This window comes from Rattus norvegicus, chromosome 3, assembly GCF_021556685.1.
Source record: "Rattus norvegicus strain SHRSP/BbbUtx chromosome 3, alternate assembly SHRSP_T2T, whole genome shotgun sequence".
Taxonomy (NCBI): Eukaryota; Metazoa; Chordata; class Mammalia; order Rodentia; family Muridae; genus Rattus; species Rattus norvegicus.
The window spans coordinates 88,752,851-88,772,327 of NC_141536.1; the positions used below are offsets into that span (position 1 = coordinate 88,752,851).

General features: G+C 43.1%; 1 protein-coding gene across 7 annotated transcripts in view; it reads right to left on the reverse strand.

Moving 5' to 3' along the window:
- Nucleotides 1-19,431, reverse strand: part of Pdhx (pyruvate dehydrogenase complex, component X) — a 59,488-nt gene extending 40,057 nt beyond the window's left edge. For 3 of the 7 annotated variants that reach the window (XR_015682893.1, XR_015682892.1, XM_087651934.1), the window contains exon 1: nt 19,244-19,429. Coding sequence is in view for 2 of the 7 variants with exons in the window: in XM_087651934.1 (XP_087508060.1) it covers nt 19,244-19,403 (160 nt within the window). In the remaining 5 variants the exon portion in view is untranslated. 7 annotated transcript variants of the gene reach the window in all.
- Nucleotides 19,432-19,477: the final 46 nt, after the last annotated feature.

Consider the following 19,477-nt stretch of genomic DNA (forward strand, 5'->3'; position numbering starts at 1 on the left):
TTTGTCCCAACAGCACATGGGCAATCCCAGTGCAGTAACAGCAAGATGAAGGTGGACAGAGTATCTTTAGGAGCTCATGAATTATCACATCAGCAACAGTGGGGACTGCCTGATACAAGAGCTGACTGCCACATGTACACCACTGCATGCAGCCCCTAGGAGCACACCCACCCACCCCAGGGCTCACACAGTGAGGACTCTGATATAAGTAACTCACCAAGTGAACTGTTACAGCCTCAGGGCAGGTGCTAAGGTTTGTGCAGTCTGAGTCCCAAGGGAACAGAGAACACAAAGGGGGAACTATTTCAAAACAGTGACTCCCAGATTTGGTGAGAAATAAGAAACTCACACTTCAACCAGGAGTAGTGAGACACACCCTTAATCCCAACATTCTGAAGGGAGTGGCAGGCAGATCTCCGTGAGTTCAAACCCAGCCCAGGCTACATATTAAGCTCCAGAAAAGCCAAGATCATATAATGAGACCCTATCTTGAAAAAGAAAGCAAACAGCCTGGTGTGGTAGACAGATTTATCCCCAGAACCTGAGAGGCAGAGGCAGGAGGATTTCTGTGAGTTCAAGGCCAGGAAACCAGGGCTACACAGAGAAACCCTGTCTCAAAAAACAAGAAAAAACAAACAAAAGTAAAAAAAGCAAAGAACATCACAATTCAAGAAACAGCGAGGGGGTTGAGACACTCAGCAGATAAGGGTTCAGGCTGCTCTTTCATAGGACAAGGATCTGACTCCCAGCCATTCACAAAGACTTATTACCATTACAGAGGGATCCAACGTCCTATTCTAGCCTCGGGCAGGCATTACATCTACATGGTGTGCAAACATGCACTCCTCATCACAACTGTCATAAGATACCAAGGCCTCTGCCTGCTCCGTCTATACAAGTCTCCCAGTCTGCATGTGTACAAGGAAGCCAGGTTAATGCTTCCAGCTATGTATGGTAGCACTTGTTTTTAACCCAAGTTAGTTTGAGGCCAACTTGATTCACAAAGCAATTTCTAAAGCTGTATAGTGATATCCTATCTCAAATACAAAACAACAACAAAAAAGATGCTCCTGAGAACCAACTCTGCAAGCTGTCTTTTGATTTCTACATGGACAGACAGAGAGGCAGACAGACATACAGACACACACACACACACACACACACACACACACACACACACACACGACATATACAGAGTTACAGATTGTTATGAGTTAGGTCATAGGACTCAAACCCAGGTCTTTTAGAAGAGCAGAAAGAAATGTTAACTGATAAGCCATCTCTCCAGACTCCAAGACAATAAAAAAAAAAAAAGATATGATATGATATGCTCCTTCCACTGAGGCCATCCTCACAGAGCTAGAACTCTGTCTTGGAAGCAGGGTTGATCTCTCCTGTGGTTCCAGGTTCATCCCTTTCATTCCAGTACTTAAAAGGCAGACATGAAAAAAAAAAAAAAAAAAGGCAGACATGGAGGATGTCTCTGAGTTCAAGGCCAGCCTAGGCTATATAGTCTGAGTTCCTGTCTCTAAAAGTAATGAAAAACAATCCTGACCCCCTGTGTTTGATCCCTTGGAAGAAGATAGTGGAAGAAAAAGGAAAAACACAACAAAAAACCCAGGGCAGACACACTTCCTCAGGAGCCCAAGGCAGCCCCTGGACAGCCCAGTGCCTGCTCATGACTGTGCTACACCTCAGACCTTGGCCTTTCCAAACATGGCTGCCACTGTGTAGTTTTAAGCTGGCTTTAATGTGGAACATTCTGCCTAGGCCTTCTTACGAGCTTGAGCCTCATGCCAGCTGGCTTTGTGAAAGATGGCTGTTTTATCTGGCTGATAAGAAGGCAATAGCCAGACATGGAGAAGCCAAGTAGTAACCCAAATGGCCCAGCTGGTACTTCCCGATTGAGGGCAAAAATCCTGGGTCTCTAGGTGAACCTGGCAAGGGTGTTATAAGACATGAAAAGACCTCAAGTGCCTGCGGATGAGGACGGAACCAGCACGCCTGTGAGCAGGTGTGGCAGGAGGGCTGGCAAGCAGGGGCTCACATTCTGGGAGACAGGCACACATTGGTGGCAGGTAAAGAGACACACAGGAACTGGCCCATGTGCACATATCCCCACAGGGCGGGGGCCTTATGAGCCTCACTGGGCTACAGTCTAATTGTGACAAGGCTAGTGTCCTGAGGTTCCAGGGAGCACCCCATCCTGCTTGCCCCAACATCCAGAAGCCTCATCCTTAGTTCCTGGCTCCTTCTTCCCCTAGACACACAGCAGCAGTCTCCCTGGCTCCACCTCTTCCCCTTCCAGCTTCCCTAGAGGACCTGATGGTGAGAATGGGTCCAGGTGATCCAGACGATGGATGCCCAGCTCAGGGTCCTCAGTGTGACCCCCGTCTGCACAGTCAGTCCCTTCTGCCACTTAAGGACACAAGTCCACAGGTCTCACAATTAGCACATGGGTACCTCTGGTGAACAAAAGTCACTTCACATCACCCAAAGTCAAAGCAAGAATGAGCCAGGGGCTGGGGATCGTATGGCTGTAGCAGAGAAACCAGAAGAAGCTACAAGACAGGTAAGTCAATGTGGATGTCTGGGGAACCTGGAAAATGCGGGGAATTCTGGAGACTAAATGGAGCCAGTCCCAGTCTGGACTCAGAGAGCAGGACAGGGAGACTAACACCCAATAGAAAAAGGAGCTGAAGCCTCTGCATAGGCAAGTAAGTGGAGCAGAGAGAACAGGATCTAAGAAGTTGAGGCAGGAGGATCTTGAGTTCAAAGGCCAGCCTGAGCAACTTTGCCTAACCCTCAAAGTGAAAAGTAAAAAGAGGGTTGGAGTGGGACTCAGGGGTGCAGCCCCTGCCCAGAACCCCCCAATGAGGGGGTGAGGGTAGGAGGTGGCTCAGGGGCAAAGAATATACCTAAAATTGGTACAGACCAGCCAGTACAAAAAGGCCAACCTGGGCAACACAGCATGACTGTCTAAAAGCAAAAAATTAAAATAAAAAATAAGAGAGCACAAGTCATTTGTGCTGAGCACAGGATAAGCAGGGCAAAGAATGGTCATGGCAAAGGACACAAGCAGCCTGGGGTACAGGTTAGGTCGCCTCAGGTCCCAAGCCCCAGGGACAGCTGGGAGCTCCCAGCCTCTCAAAGAGCCTGGCTAGTACTTCACAAGCAGGAGTCCAACCCAGAAAGGAGACCAGCCGCTCACCCTGAGACAGAGCTGCATATGCCTGAGCTTTAACTGGGAAAATCTCGTTGGTGGCTAGACAGAAGCAAGATAGATCTGGTGGTAGCAAGTCCAGCAAGCCCAGGCTATGAGGCTGAATGAAGCATGGTCCCTGGCTAGCACACAATGGTGGTCTCTGGCACACAAGTCACAGATGAGTGGAGTCAGTCTACCTCCTTCCTGAGCAAGGGTAAATACAAGTCTGACAGACCCACCTGGGATGTTACCATCAGTTCTTAATGAGATGCCATTTCTGGTTGAAAGTCCCTAGAAACTTCAACGAGCCAGGCAGTAGAGAAGTACCAACATGGGAAAGGAGTGTCCCCTGGGAATCTCTAACTCCTACCTCTTACAGACACTGCCACTGGAACAAGTAGTCTCCACCTGACCCTTGGAGCTACCCATCAAAGGGAATCAGCTAAAATCCTCATGATTTTAAAATCCACGGCAGAGTTTCAGGAACAACTAGGCTGGGCTGATCACACCACACAGGGGCTGCTGCCAGGATACCCTACAGGTCAAGATGCCTGGGTAAACACAATCAGGTTCCTGAAGACCTGGCAGAGGGCAGAGGCACTAGGGGTGCCCCCTGCAGCACAGATACAGTGTTTTGCTTTCAGTCTTTAGCTTTCTGCAAGGTACCTAACAGACATGGGGTCTCATGCCTGCTACGTAAACACTCATGAAAGCTGTGGCTTTGGAGCGGGGGAAGGGGAGTGGGAAGGATACTTTGGTGGGACAAGACAGAGCGATGGTACAGCAGTTAACAGCGCTTGCTGCTCTTGCAGAGGACCTAAATTGGGTTCACAGCACCCATGTCCAGTGGTTCACAACACCTCTAACTCCAGCTCCAGGAGATCCAAAGACCTCATCTGGTTCTGCAGATGCCTCTACACAAGACAGACAGATACACATATACACATAAGGGAAAGAAAAAAAATCATATATATATATATATATATATATGTATATTACCCGGCTGGAGAGATGGCTCAGTGGTTAAGAGCACTGACTGTTCTTCCAGAGATCCTGAGTTCAAATCCCAGCAACCACATGGTGGCTCACAACTATCTGTAATGGGATGCCATTTTCCGGTGTGTCCAAAGAGAGCAACAAACAGTGTACTCACATACATAAGATAAATAAATAAGTATTAAAATAGACACACAGACACACACAGACACACACACACACAGACACACACACACACACACACACACACACACACAGATACATTAGTAAGACAAAAAATTCATTGGGCATGTTACTGTACACCAACAATCCAGCATTGGGGAAGTAGAGACAGGTGAGTGTGAGTTCAAGACCAGCCTAATCTAGAGTGAGTTGTAGCACCCCCCCCGAAGTTAGAGTAAAACCATCTCGAAAGGGCTGCAGAGATAGAGCAGACAAGGACTTGCTGCTCTTCTAGGGGACCCGGGTTTAATTCCCTGCATCCACTTGAGGCTCTCCATCCATAGCTATCGCCACCACACCTGGCAATAATTTTTTTTTTTTTAAATACAAAGATCATCTCAGGCTACAGAGATGGATCAGTGGTTAAGAGCACTGTCTTCTCTCCTGAGGTCCTGAGTTCAATTCCCAGCAACCACACAGTGGCTCACAGCCATCTGTAATGGGATGCAGTGATGCCCTCTTCTGGTGTCTGAGACAGTGACAGTGGATTCACATACATAAAATAAATATTAAAAAAAATCATCTCAAGCTGGGCATGGTGGCATATGCCTTTGATGCCAGCACTCTAGAGGCAGGCAGATCTCTGTGAATTCAAAGCCAGCCTGGTCTACAGAGTGAGTTCCAGGATAGCCAGGGCTACACAGAGAAACCCTGTCTTGATTTAAAAAAAACAAAAAACAAAAAAGATCACCTCAAAACAAAACTAAAATCCCACAAAACTTCCAAGTGCACATACCAGCATTTTAAGTACTTGTAAGGCAGGAGAGTTATAACCGCCAGGGTTATACAGTGAGACCTATGTCAACCAGAGTGTAGAGCAGAGAATGGTCACTGCATGACTTGTGCTACAAGCTTGGCCAGAAGGCAATGCACTACATCAGCACCTCCAAAGGAGAGTACCTGCAGTCCGCAATGAGCCGGATAACACGCACAGGAACTTAAAGATGGTCCCTGAAGAGGGACAGAGGACCCAAGCAACCTCAGACTGGCCAGCCATGTTGGTTGGGAGAGATGGTTCAGCTGTTAAAGGTTGACTCACAACCAAAATCTTAGCACCCAGCAGCAGAAGCCACATAGAACCTGAGGGCCTGGAGGGCTTTCTGTGCCCACCTAGTCTGCACTACTGAGCCTTGCATGTATGGCAGGGTAGGGAATATGAAGAGCAAAACACACACACCTCAAAATCAGTAATCCCGGCAGGAAGAAGGACAAGGCAGGAGTATCATGAGCTTCCAGCCAGCCCAGGCTATGTCCCTGGCTAGAGCTTGTTTCAGGTACTCAAATTAGAATGTGACCGGTCTCAGGGTCCCAAGACAGCTCCCTGGGGACACTGACAAGAGGGAAACCTGGAGGCCCTCGAGAGCACAGAGGGCCACAGAAGAGTACAAAGGAAATTTCACATAGGGCAGTCCACGCACAGGCCAACCACACACTGGCCAACCAGCTATTTCACCTGAAGTAACAGCCAGGGAGAGCAGGGAGGGTACAAACCAGACCAGGTAGGGTAGAAGGGAGAGGGCTACAGAGGGCTGACTGTCCCAGCCAGGGACCTGCTTCCTGACCTCACATAGCAAGCAGGGGCCAGCAGGTACCTGTCATGGACACCCTCTTTCAGCATGGCCTTCCTGCCCCGGAGGAAGCCTGTCTTTCCACTGAGCCAGGCACTGGGCAGCCACTCTATCACTTCTTCCTTAATCTAGGTCACAGACTGTGGGGAGGAAAGGAAGTAATGCTTGTGGTCACAGCCTAACTTCTGGAAAAAAAATCGCTTCCACACCCTGACTTTTGCCTTTTTTGAGCTTCCAGTTTTAAAGTCAGGCTTCTCCATTCCAACACGCCCCTAGGTCCTGCAAACACTGATAGTTCAGGGGATCTGAGGCAGGGACACCTGGCAAGTTCCCAAGTAAGCCCAAGACAGCAACCTGGACCTATGTCCCCGGACAAGGGAATTTCTCCATGGGAGACACGTAGACCTATGACTTGATTTTTCTGTGAGGGTCCCGATTCCTCCATATGTGATCCAGAAACAAGCCCAAGTGGGAGAACCTTTGCCTAAGTAAATCTTCTCCAAGAAGGTAAACTCAGGCTCAAGCAGTGCACCCAACTGTAAGGCCTAAGACGCTTAGGTCTTATGACAGCGACTGCTCCAAGTGGACATTTGGGAGGCTCCGGGAGTGGACCCTAGTTATAACAGACGAGGCACCTGAGCCGTTTTGGACAGCATCCATTTCAAGCTGGTGGGGGTAAACAGAGGCCAGGGGAAGGAGAGGTTGTGCAGAGCCGCAGCTCCTAAACAGGCAGGGCCGGAATGGCGATGGGGTCGAGGAGGCTGCTCCAAGGCGGGCCAGAGGCTATAGGCTGTGGGGAAAAGCCGGGCAACCCCACTCCGCGCCGGCTCACCTCGTCCTCCTTGTGGTTGCGGATGCTGCGGACCAGATCCTGCAGGTTCTTGTCGAACATGCGGTCGATACTGCCCTTGACCATCTTGAGGGCCATCGCGGCGGCCCGTGAGCTGTGGCCTCCGAGGGGAACGCCGCCGCCGCGGCCCTGGGAGGTGCGGGGACCTGGCGACCGCACCTCAGGCGACTATCGCCAATAATTTCATTTAATTCAAAACTGAACTCAAGTTGATATGTAAATTACAACTATAAAACAGCTCTAAGTCTTTTTTTTTCCTTAGTCAAACAAATCTTTGTGCATTAAAAGAATTAGGATTCTAGATAAGTGGAAATGACACGACCATCTCAATATACAAGAGACAAATGTGCTTGGAAATATAAGAAGGCAGCAAACTCTTACTCAACAGGTAAGAAGCAAGCTTCACTGTAAAAGCACAGCTTTTTAAAGTCTCAGTACATTGCTCTTATTAAAAAGCTCAAGCCTGGCATTATGGGAAAGATGTGTCATGATCATACATATATTAATCTGCCAAATAGAATTCCACTTCAGAGAGGTGAAATAAAAGGACACTGTGCTCCCACAATCAGATCTCGATTTGTGACAAATTTTAAATCAGTTCTCTCAAAAGAGACTCTCCTGTATTTTTACATTTTGTTCAGATGCCATCGTACAACTCACACTATTAATTTCCTATGATAATCTGTCCCCCAAGAGACCGTCACATTTCCAATACTCCTGACATCAAAGACTATATTATGAAATGTCTGCATTTATTAAGCACTATATTCCAAAGAATAACCTAAGAACTCCAAAATTTTTATTTTAAACGTAAAACAACTCATAACCACTCTCCACACAGTCACCCTTTATGGGTGAATTAGAATTGCCTTCCCGAATGATGACAATAAAATGCAAAAACCCTGCAGTAGATCACTATCTTTACTCTCCATGAAGGTGACAAAACCCAAACAAAGATATATTGGACGTTGCCATTACCCAGTGTGCTCTCTTGAGTGATTGGGCTGCCTTATTACAGAGAGTGAGATGTGCCGTATGCTCTGATCACTCCACAGACCTCCTGCTAGAAATGCCATTTCAAATCATGAGCACTAACATATTAACAAGAGACAAGCTTCATCCTAATAGTTCCTCTGAGGATGGGAATATTGTACACTTCTTTCCCAGATGTATTTTTTCTTGATAAAGAAAGTATACAATCATAAACCAGGCTTTCCGAATCAAGTCTACCCACCCTTTGTGGCTGCTATCCATGCTTGAGGAGTGCCTGCTTCTTTAGCCCCTGGTTGGGATTAGCTGTGCCAAGCTTTTCATCTGCGTAGACAGTACTCACAGACCCTCTTCATGCCCGTGATAAGTGCACTCCACTGCTGTACAGCCAGAAGGCTGTGATGGCTACCCACTATTTCCTACTCATATCCACTCCTAACTGTGCGTGAGAGCAGAGGAAATATGCTCAACTAGTTAGACGAGTTGACATAAAATAATATTTGCATTTTGCTAGAACTTAACCTTTTGTAGTAGCTCATTGCTTGTTCATTTTTACAAAGCAGTTAGATTATTCCAAACTGCTTGGCAAGTGCTCCAATACACAGAAATTACAGAACATTCAAAATAAGACGACCACAGCATTGTGGGATTTTAGTATTTTATTTTGAAACATTAACTTTAAGAGTAAATGTCTCATAAACCATTACAACAATTTTACTGTCTGTCTCATAAGAACAACACAATAAATGATTTTGGGATGCTGTTGCTTGATATACAATATGAACTGTATGAACAGTTTATCACCAAATTCAAGTAATTTCTATAATTCTTTTAAATCTATTCTGTCGTTTTCCCTACAGCAAAATTCTGATTTTAATTTTATATGTGGCATGATAATCTGACTCTAATTTTTTTCTCTAATGTAAATTTTTATCCTGGCAACAAAACTCATATTTCAGCAAATCAATTATATTGCAGATTTAAGTTCCTAACATTTATAAGCATTCTAAAAGGTCAGTGGATTAACAGAGAAATTAATATAAACAAACTCTTAAAATACAAATGCACAACGAACTGCTTCATGGTATTAGTGTGAAATAGATCTAAGCTCATTACAATAAGGAAAGTAATTAAGGACATACAGTACAGCCAAGTGGCACTGAACTGTAACCTAAGCACACAAAAACCATGAAATGAATAGGCAAAGACAAAAGTAAACTGCCCAGTACTCTCAGCTCCAAAGCAGGAACTCTGATAAAATACAGCTTTAAAACTGCTATACAAATAAAGCAATCCTGCCATCTGCAGGCTGAATGGAATACAGCAGAACAAAGGACAGGTGACTTAAACCCTGCACCAGGCCACAGAATCGCAACACTGCAGCAGTGAATCAAGGCAATTTCAGTGTCTCTTTAGAGGACTGCTTGCAGGCTTTCTTTGCTCCATGCTATTTTGCTGAGGTGCTAGTAGAATTACTGAGAGATCATAGGTCTTGCCTGGCATGCTAACAAACATTCTAAAGATGATACATGATATCTAGTTGCTACCTACTGTTTGCATATGGGCAAAGGGTAAAATAACACACCTAAAATGACAACAGCTATTCAATTCTAGTAAGTTTTGGAATAAATTTATGGAATTTCACTTCTTGCCACCAAACTTATCTAACACTGAGGGAGAAACATCCTCGATTTTTCATTTTTAAAACAGAAACCAATCAGAAAGTGGAGAACAATGGCACACAACTTTGGAAGTAGAAAAGTAACAGTTGCCCAAACTAAATAAACTAAAAAGACCCTACAAAGCTGCATCCTAAGTCAGGGAAGAGTGAGGTAAACGGGGGTGGGGTTGGGTTGGGGGTGAGTGGCCAGGTGTCTCAGCCAGGGGCTAGGTAACGACCAACCCCATCCCATTCAACAGCATATCAGACTCTCCTCTCTAGAGGGAACTTAGAAGTTAGGCTCATCCTATTTGTCTTGGGATTTACAGAAATGAAAAACTGAAGTCAACTGAAACATCAGCTGATTGACTGAGATTCCATTTGTGGAGTAGAAACATTGTACAGGACAGCAATTTCTAAGGAGATGAAAAATAAGGGTAAAAAGCTTTTAAAATATGGGATGGATCCTAGTTCTCTGAGACACAGTATATGTTTAGTACAAGCAGTGTCTATGAAATAATGAGTATACAAAATAAATACGCCAAGTACTGAAAGACAAGAACTCTAGTGACCAGAAATCATCCAGACAATGTCTAAAATGCAAGCAAGAGGATTGGCTAATGCCAGAAGAAAGCTGAGAGTCAAAACCCTTGGCTTGTAAGGAAGATGACTGGAGAAGTGGAAGACGGGGAGAGATCTACTTAGGGTTATAAATCTCTATGGTTATTTGGCCAGATACTATGTGTGCATTTTCTTATTTAATAAGTATATATATAACTGTAAGACTAAACTATCTGGGTCAAATTACAGCTCCATTATCTGTAAGTTGTGTTATTATTATTTTGTATTTCAGCTTCCTCTTCTATAGAACCACAATGCACATCTTTATAAAGAAATGAGGTAATGCATACAAAGTCATTATGATGGGCTCTGAGAGGACTAAGTTCCAACTATCTACTATTGACAGGCAGCATACTTTTGATAGGCACTTAGAATATGGATTCCAGGGTATCCACATAGTTGCCCAAGTGCACTGAAATACTCTGGTATTCTAGACCATCACAATTCCTTCCTGGAGTAATGAGAGATGGAGTCACAGGTGTCTTTCACCTTCCCAGCCTAAACTCTCCCCTCCTCCAGCCATAGTCACTCAGCTAAGCTACATTAATCCCTGTATCTGCTCTATTTCATCTCAATGCTGTGCCTCTCATTAAAATCACTGACAAATGTTTTACCTTCAGTGTTACCAGGGCTAAAGCCAAATTCGGAGTTTGACAAATGCTCATGGAATGGACCTAGGCAAAACCAGAGTTTTGACCTCAAAGAGATTATATATATTTTAAATGGAATTTTTTCTGAATATTCTAAGCGGATACTTTAAAAATCTGTACTCTAGTAAACAGAAAAACCTTAAATGAATAAATTTCTGGACTCAGCTGAACCACCAAAAAGTCAAATGAGGAGATTGGAATAATAATAATAATAATAATAATAATAATAGTAATAATAGTAATAATAATAAAGTTAAGTCAGAGCCAGATGAATTTACAGAAGAATTCTACCAACCACTCAAAGATCTGCAGCCAGTTCTTCTTAACTATTTAAAAAATCAGCAACAGAAGGCGCACTCTCAAACTCCTGTTAAAGTCAGGTCATTCTAATATCAAAACCCGGTAAAGACACAGCAACAAAAAGAAAACGCTAAATCAATATCCCTGATAAAAAGAGATTAAAAATGGTTGATAAGATACTTACAAACAGAAAGAAAACATATATTAAAAAAGACCATTCGCTATAACAAAGTCGGCTTTATCCCTGAAATGCCGGGATGCCCCAATATATGCGAGTCAATGAATGGAATAAACCACATGAATGGACTTAATAGACAAAGACGAATCGGTTGACAAACTCCAACGTGCCTTCAGAACAAAATTATTAAGAGAATTTAAGACTAGAGGGAATATAACTCAGCATAAAAAAGGCTATATATGAGAAACCCACAGCCGATATCATCATAAACAGAAACAAGTTTGAAGCCATTCTACTTAAGTCCAGAGTGAGACAGGGTGTACCCCCACTTCTATTAAATAATATACTTGAAGTGGTGGCTGGAGCAATAAGGCAAAGGACGGAAATAAAAGGAATACGAATAGGAAAGAAGGAGTCAAACCATCCCTATCTGCAGAGGCCATGAGACTATACATTAGAGATCCCCAAACTTCTACCAGAAAACTTGTAGAAATGATAAATCCAGCAATGTGGCAGGATATGGAATCAGCTTGCACAAATCCATAGCTTTGCTATATACCACCAACATACAGAGAAAAAGGTCACTGACACACTCCCATTCACAACAGCCTCAAGGAAACTAAAACAGAAATAAACCTAACCAAGTAAATAAAGGACCTCTACAATGAAAACTTTAAACCACTAAAAAAGAGATAAAGACCTAAAAAATGGAAAGACATCCCACTCATGGATTGGCAGAATTAATATTGTAAAAATGACCATTTTACCACAACAGATTTACAGATTCAATACAACACCAATCATCTGACTGAGATTTCTCCATCTCATTTTACACAGAAATAGAAAAACAATCCTAAAATTCATATGGAACCACAAAAGACCCCCGATGGATAAAGTAATCCTGAGCATAAACAACAATGCTGGAGGGACTGCCATTTCCAGATCTGGGTATATATTTCAGAGCCATAGTAATAAAAAGTGTAACAGCACAAAAAGACAGGCCAATGCTGAAGACCGACACATGGCCACATGTAATTCCAGACATTTCATATCTGACAAAGGTGCCAAAAACATAAGCTAGAGAAAAGACAAACATCTCCAACAAGTGGTGCTGGGAAAACCAGATGTCCATATGAAACTAAACCCACATCTAACACTCTGGACAAAGACTAACTCCAAATGGATCAAAGAGCTAACTGTAAAACCTGAAATACAAACTGTGAAAGAAAATATAGGCAGTGCCCTACATGATACAGGTGTAAGGATGGGCTTCCTGACTGGAAACCATTTGCCCAGGATTTAAGGTCAACAATTGACAAACAGGACCTCAGAAAACTAAAAAGCTGAAGAAACAGTCACCAAGTGAGGAGGAAGCGCAGAGAAAGAATCTTTGCTAGCTGTTTCTCTGACAGAGGATTGGTATTTTCATAGAAGACAGATGTGCGTCTTTTAACATTAACGATTATCTGACAGACATCTTCAGTTCAAGGTTTGCAGAGGGGAAACCTTGTCTACCTTACAGTTCTACAGACACATCATCAGGAGCTGAGCTACACGTGGCTTCTCCTAGTGTAGACATTGTATTTTAATTATTCTACTCTTTAGCGTGGAAACTCTTATACATATGTCATACGATGGCTACTAGTTCAAATATTAAAATGGTGGAAGAAACACAGTGGAGCAGCTGAAGGGAAGAAGCCAGTGACATGGGGCTGTCTTCCACTTGTCTCTCTGCACACTACACTGAGTGGGTTCCATCAACTGGCTTCCCTGCATATGGTCTTCAGCTGAGCTCAGCCTGTGGGCAGTACAGTCAGGACTGAAGGGAGAGAAGAGTGAATTCAGGGTGCTTCTTCCCCAGCTCTCTGCTTTCTGAGGGGTCACTACATCCTTTACGGTGGGACACAACATGTCAGAGATCTTCCCAGCTGGCTCCCTTCAGGTCAATGCTGTGCCCTTTAATGTATTCCTTATGTTGTGGTGACTCCAACCATAAAAATATTGTTAATTGCTACTTCATAATTGTAATTTTGCTACTGTTATAAATCATAATGTAAATATCTGTGTTTTCCGGTGGTCTCTGGCAACCCCTGTGAAAGATTTGTTCAACCCCCAAAGGAGTCTCAACCAAAAGGGTTGATAACCACTGCTCTAGACAGTGGGGACAGTACCTTGCTCTAAATGGCACCCTGAATTCGCAAAAATGTCACACACTAAATTCTCCTCCAATTACCTTTTAGAATCTACTATTTCCCATTTGGATTCTCTCAATTATATGGAAAGACTTGGGAGAAACGCATTTAAATGATGAGGAAAGTTTTTCCACTTGAGGAAAGAGTCTGAGCAAAAGAAAGCAGAGGTGAAATGTTTATGTTTAGGGACAGATGGTCTCATGATCCTAAATGCATGAGTGACCTTAACCCACACCAGGATCTGAGTCAAGACTTCCAATTACTGGCTATACTGGAGTCACCTATGTACGTGGATCAATTAGCCATTTATTTCTAGCTGAAATTTCTATATTAAAATCATCTTTCTTGTTCTCAGATTTATTTGGTAGGTATGCAAAGTAGCAGAAATACTCTATAGAAAATAGCCAAGGTGATCCTGCAAACAGTAAATTGTGGGTCGGATCCAAGTTCCTTTGAAATACAAAATTTTGCAAATATGTATTTTTTTTTTCTGAAAAAGGTGTGTGGGGGGTAGATTTGTGTCAGTTTTCAAAGACATGTGCCCCTCTCAAAACCAGTGCCAGTAAATCCCCCTACAAGACTGCTTGGATATTTGCTGGCCTAGAAGTTTCTGTAATGGAAGAAAGTTCCTATGCAGTGACAGATAACCAGCCACAGTACACATACTGCCTACCCCAGGGTCATCAATACAGCCCATTTCCTGTAGACAATCTGTTGATGCCCTGGCGCCATCGCTGGGTAGGAGAAACTGAACCCAGGGCCTTGTGTTGAGAGAGAATTTCACTATGTACTTCAGGCTGGCCTCAAACTCCGTCCTTCACCCTCCTGCCTCCATCACCAGCCTGACTGTTTCACACATGTTTGCAAAGTAGCCAATGCACATTTTAAAGAAGGCTGCTAGAAAGGGTTACACAGTTTCATACAGTAGAAGTATGTCCTCACACTGAATACTCCGAAGGCTTTAGAAGAGCTTCCACTGGCTGGGATGGACTGGTTAGCATTAAATCAAGAAAAGTAAAATTTTAAAAGGATCCCAGTTTATTCTGCACTCTTGCAGCAAGGGCAAAAAGAAATCACCACCCCACTTACTTTAGCAAAAGAAACGGACACGAGTGTCAGAGTCAAGGGTCTACATACTTTGTCAAAAGCAAGTAAAGCTCAAGGGAACACTGAAGAGGCAAATTAGAAAACTATATTGTAGTGACGATTTTGGAGTTTGGTTTCTTAGAAGACATAGAAGTATTATAAGAATATGCTTTCATTTAATCCCAGGTGTGTGACAGGGGGCTGCCTGAAGCAGCAGCAACTAACTGTGATTTGTCTCCTGCTCTAGCAGAAGTGTGATTTTGACAGCTGCAGATAGTTTCTGCAACTGTGTGACATTTGGAATTCTGGAGACTTTTCAGAGGATACATAAATGCTAGGGTCCTGAGAGGCAGGTGGGTTGTTGGCTGGTGTTGGCCATGGTTTGATAAGTAGTAGCTGCACAAAGAAGAAAAAAAACATGAAGAAGATTAGATATCTTGATGGTGAAGATCAAACTTGCCCCAAGGAAATTGAACACCGTTAATTACTTCTAACTCTAAGTACTCTAACAATGTCATACCCTTTCCAATTCCTGATTCCTGATTTTGCTCAGAGATCTCTTTCCTTTCCTCTATCTTCTTTTTCTCTCCTATCTAGTGTTAGGGTGTTGAAAGTGTCGAGAAGGGATGGAGAAAGGTAGAAGGAAAATTAACCTGCCAAGCAAGACATAAACATTTCCAAACTATGCTGAGTAATTCTGCTACTGCTCCTGCAGTATAAAGTTGCATTTTTCCAAAAGCAAGTTAAATCATCATTACCTCAGGACTGTTACCAAAGTACTATTACACAATGTAGTTTATATGTCTCACTCCCAATACATACAAAAGGCACAAATGTTAACTCAGGATAAACAAAGTGACTGAAATGTCAGCCTGCCAGAGCCACTCTGCTGTATGATAGTGTTGGTGCCAGGCACACAAGTTGAAATTGGTTATCGCTAGAGCATATTCCCTGGACAGAGATGTTAATTATTGGGAAGACTGTACAGTGTAAGGGAAGCTCTCAATGAATATTATTACTTCTGAACCCACTTCCCAACTGTTTTTGCTATCCAAAGCTCATTTTAAAAATGTATTTTGTATTAAATTTTTTGACAATTTTATACATGCATAAAACATATTTCCAATATAGTCACCTCCTACTCCTCCCTCTTAATTCCTTGGTAATCCTCCCCTCACTCTCTATCCACTCCTAACCTCAGGCACTTCTCTTTTCACCCATGGAGTCCAATTGTGCTGTCCATATACTACTTGGTATGGGGCCATCCAATGGATTGAGGTCAACCTACCAAGAACTAAACCCTAAAGGATTCTGCTCACCTAACAGCCATCAACTAACAATAGTAACTGAGTGACCCCCACTCAGACTGGAATGCTGACTGGCCTGACCTAGATTGGGCTATGACTTCAGGAGTACAGTGGTCTTTTTGGACCCTGTTTTAACACAATCCTTTCTGATTCATAATCGTTTCCCACCAAAGCTCATTTGTATGCTTTTAGTGAACAAGAAAGAGCTCAAAGTTGGTGACTTTTTAATCAAAGTAAATCCAATTATTACCGAATCAGTAATTGGTTCATGGGTCAGTTTTGCCCAATACAACACAAAGGGTATAATAGTAACCAAGTATGCTAGCTTGGGTTTGGGTTTGACTTCCTCTTTTTAAGACATTAACGATACACATCGTAGAGGCACTACTCTTCTGGTTTCACCTAATTCTAACCTTCCCAGAGACTCTACCCGAAATACCATTATCAAGTGGATTTCCATTTTAGTTTCCAACATATAAGTTTTTGGAAAACATTTTAGAATTCTAGCAGTGTACATGAATAGAATGAGTAGAGGTGAGTGCAAAACACCAGCAATGTTCTGCCTTGATGCCTGGGGTAATGCTTAATGCCTTATAAAATCCAAGCCCTGGGCTGATGAGACGGCTCAACAGGTAAAGGAGCTTTTAGCCAAGAATGATGGCCTGAGTTTAGTCCCTGGAACCCAACCAGAAGAGAACAGAATCTCACAAGTTGTCCTCTGACCTCCAATACATGCTGTGGCACTCCTATCCCTACCCAAATAAAAGGATAAATATATAAAAATGTAATCCAAATCCTCTATCTTTTCTAAAAGCATTACAACAGAGAAATTGCAATGCTGTGTCATTCTGTAACCAACACATGTAGCTTCTGGAGTCCCTGTTGTGCCTTCAGCCTGAAGGACTGACACTTCTTCCTCTACGTACTCCTTGCCTCATCATGGACTTACTTCCCAGGGCTCACTGATATACCACTGAAATCCCATCTTCAATGTTAATCCCTCCCAAGTAGTCTATAAATACTGAAAAAGGGTGTCAAACAATTCATGTACAGAACTAAATGTAACTGCGTGACTGAATGGGCCATGTGACAGAATTCTGAGAATGTCTTCTGGTCAGGAGATCACCCTCTGTAAGTAGGCTATCACATGCCCACCACCTGATAGACATTTGTTCCTTTATGAAATCAGGCAAGAGACAAGTAGCACTGCTTTCTCAATAAACACTTCAGTTGAAAAACTGAAAGGGATTTGTTAAACATAAACACAGAGCATTGATTCGCTCACTTACAATCCAGCTACAAGGTTTCATTTCTCTCAATTTTTGTAGTTTTCCACAAATAAACAGCAATAATACTGAAGTTTTAGATCATTGGAAGTCAATAAAAGATTCTAAGAAGTGGTAAGCACACAGCCCATGCCACAGCTTCAAAGGCAGCCAACGAATTCCCTTTAGGGAAAACTAAACAGAGTACTTCCAAATTTACAGATTTTAAAATCCTACATTAGTATGTCAAAGAGAAATGGGTTCACTAAATGTGCCAAAATCATTCGGTCTCTGATTATCCAAAAAGCAGCTTAGTTTTATTAAAGTACTATTTCTATCCATCTCGTGGAGAAACTCCTTATCATACATGAAGATGATAAAAACAACCCTGTAAATTCATGTTTTCTAAAAGAGCTAATGTGTACTCAAGTAGCATAACAGAAGTCTATTGGTAGAAAAATTTGGGCTCCACATGTAGCATACCACCTCTAATGGAAGTCTCTGTTCTAATGTCCAAAACCTACAAATATGTTCTATCACAGAACAACAAAGAATTAAGATGAAGGCCGATTAACGTTGTTATCAACTGATCTTGAGATGGGGAGAAGTTCATTATCTTGGTGGGCCCAACACAGCAACAAGATTTCATCCTCCTAATGGAAGGGAGGAAGAAGGCATTTGTACTTTAAGTGGATAGTGGTAGTGATGATAAAACTACTCAGTTTGCCTTGGAACTCAGTACCATCGTCCTTACAGATGATGTTTAGAGACGAGGTGTTCAAGGTATATATCCAAAGGTAGGATAAGTCACAGGTAAAACACCAGGATTGAGCCAATGAAAACTACCCATGTGGATGTCTAAAGGCAGAAGCAACTGACTCTAAGAAAAATCTTGGAAAGTACCGTACCCATTTTTGTGTCTAAGCGCATACACTCTTTCCTTTTTGTACAGAGTTTAGGGCATTCAGACTCTCAAAAAGATCTCACAAGCAAGGATAGGGCCCTTCATAGGTATTTTTTCAACAGTTCTAAGCTTTCTTATTCCATGATGTTTTGAGGCAGGGAGTTTCAAAAGTGTGGTCCATCCAACTCACAAGAGTGTAGGGTGCAGAGTCCTGAGTCAGAGTTTCTGCTAAATGTAGGAACGTTCAGTTCTAACGCATGAGGGCGAGGACGGGGCAGAGAAGATATTATACACTATATTGTTAAAGACAATATCCAGGGAGTATTTATTAACATTACTCCAAAAATGACTTAGGCAAATTGTCCCTATTAGTTCTTTAGAAACCTCGGCACACCCATTTTATTGTTTTTATTTTTTGGTTTTGTTTTGGTTTTTGGCCTCAGACAGCTCAGAAAAAGTGGGCTAGGCCTACTGTACCAGATGGTGGTAAGAATGATTACTTAAATGTCTAGTGATTTAAAAAACTGTCTTTTCTGTCCCCATCCTAACCCCCATCCCATATTCATACATGTAAGGAAGAATAATGCCAGGCCTGCCATTTTATTATATACTGTATGTTAAATAATGGAAGGACAGTGGGTATATCTCTGAGTCCAATATCATTGCTTAAGAGTAATTTTATGTAACAGGCTCTATGAAACTCATGCTACATGTGTTGCCTAAAACATTCTTGCCATGTCTGTAAATCTGTATTTTATGAACTACGTCTTATATGTTGTACAGGCGCCATTAAGTGCAGTAATATTTAAGGTTTCCCAATAAGGACAGGTCCTTTGAATGAATAAGTATGGGTAATAGTGGCTTTGAATGTATGGGCAGCTTTATTACCTTAGATATGCATGATAAAAATAAAGGAATTTGACGTGATTGGTAAGGGTCTAAAATAGGGGGATTTAAAACAGACCCTCTCTAGATGACATCGAAATTGCTCAAATTCTAAAGCAAGGTCACAGAGAAACCATGTAGCCCAGCAGGCAGGCCAAGGACGGAGTCAGGCTCTCTCCCAAGTCTGAAGACTGTCCTTTGCCGCAAGCCATAGGCTAAGTCGGCAGGCCCGTTTCTGGGGATTGAATGGAACAGGGAGACTCCCCACCTTACCCTCACAAACCCGGTCCCCAATCAAGAAAGCCCCTGACCCAGGCCCATTGCTCAGCTAAAGAGAGAAGTTGAGCGACCGCAAGCCACTCACCCTGCAGCAGCTGAGTACCGTGAAACCACCTCCAATTCGCTCCACGGCCGACAGTCCATGCAGCAGCACCTTGAGACAGTCCCAGGCTTCGACCGCTGCCGAAGCCCAGGAAGTAACGTACCAGCGGCAGGTTACAGCGAAGCCTCCAGGAGGCCGCCATCTTCCCGGCTTTCTCCGGGAAAGCTCGCAACTAGACTAGATCACCCGCCCCAAGGCCCTTCCAGGCCCCGCCTT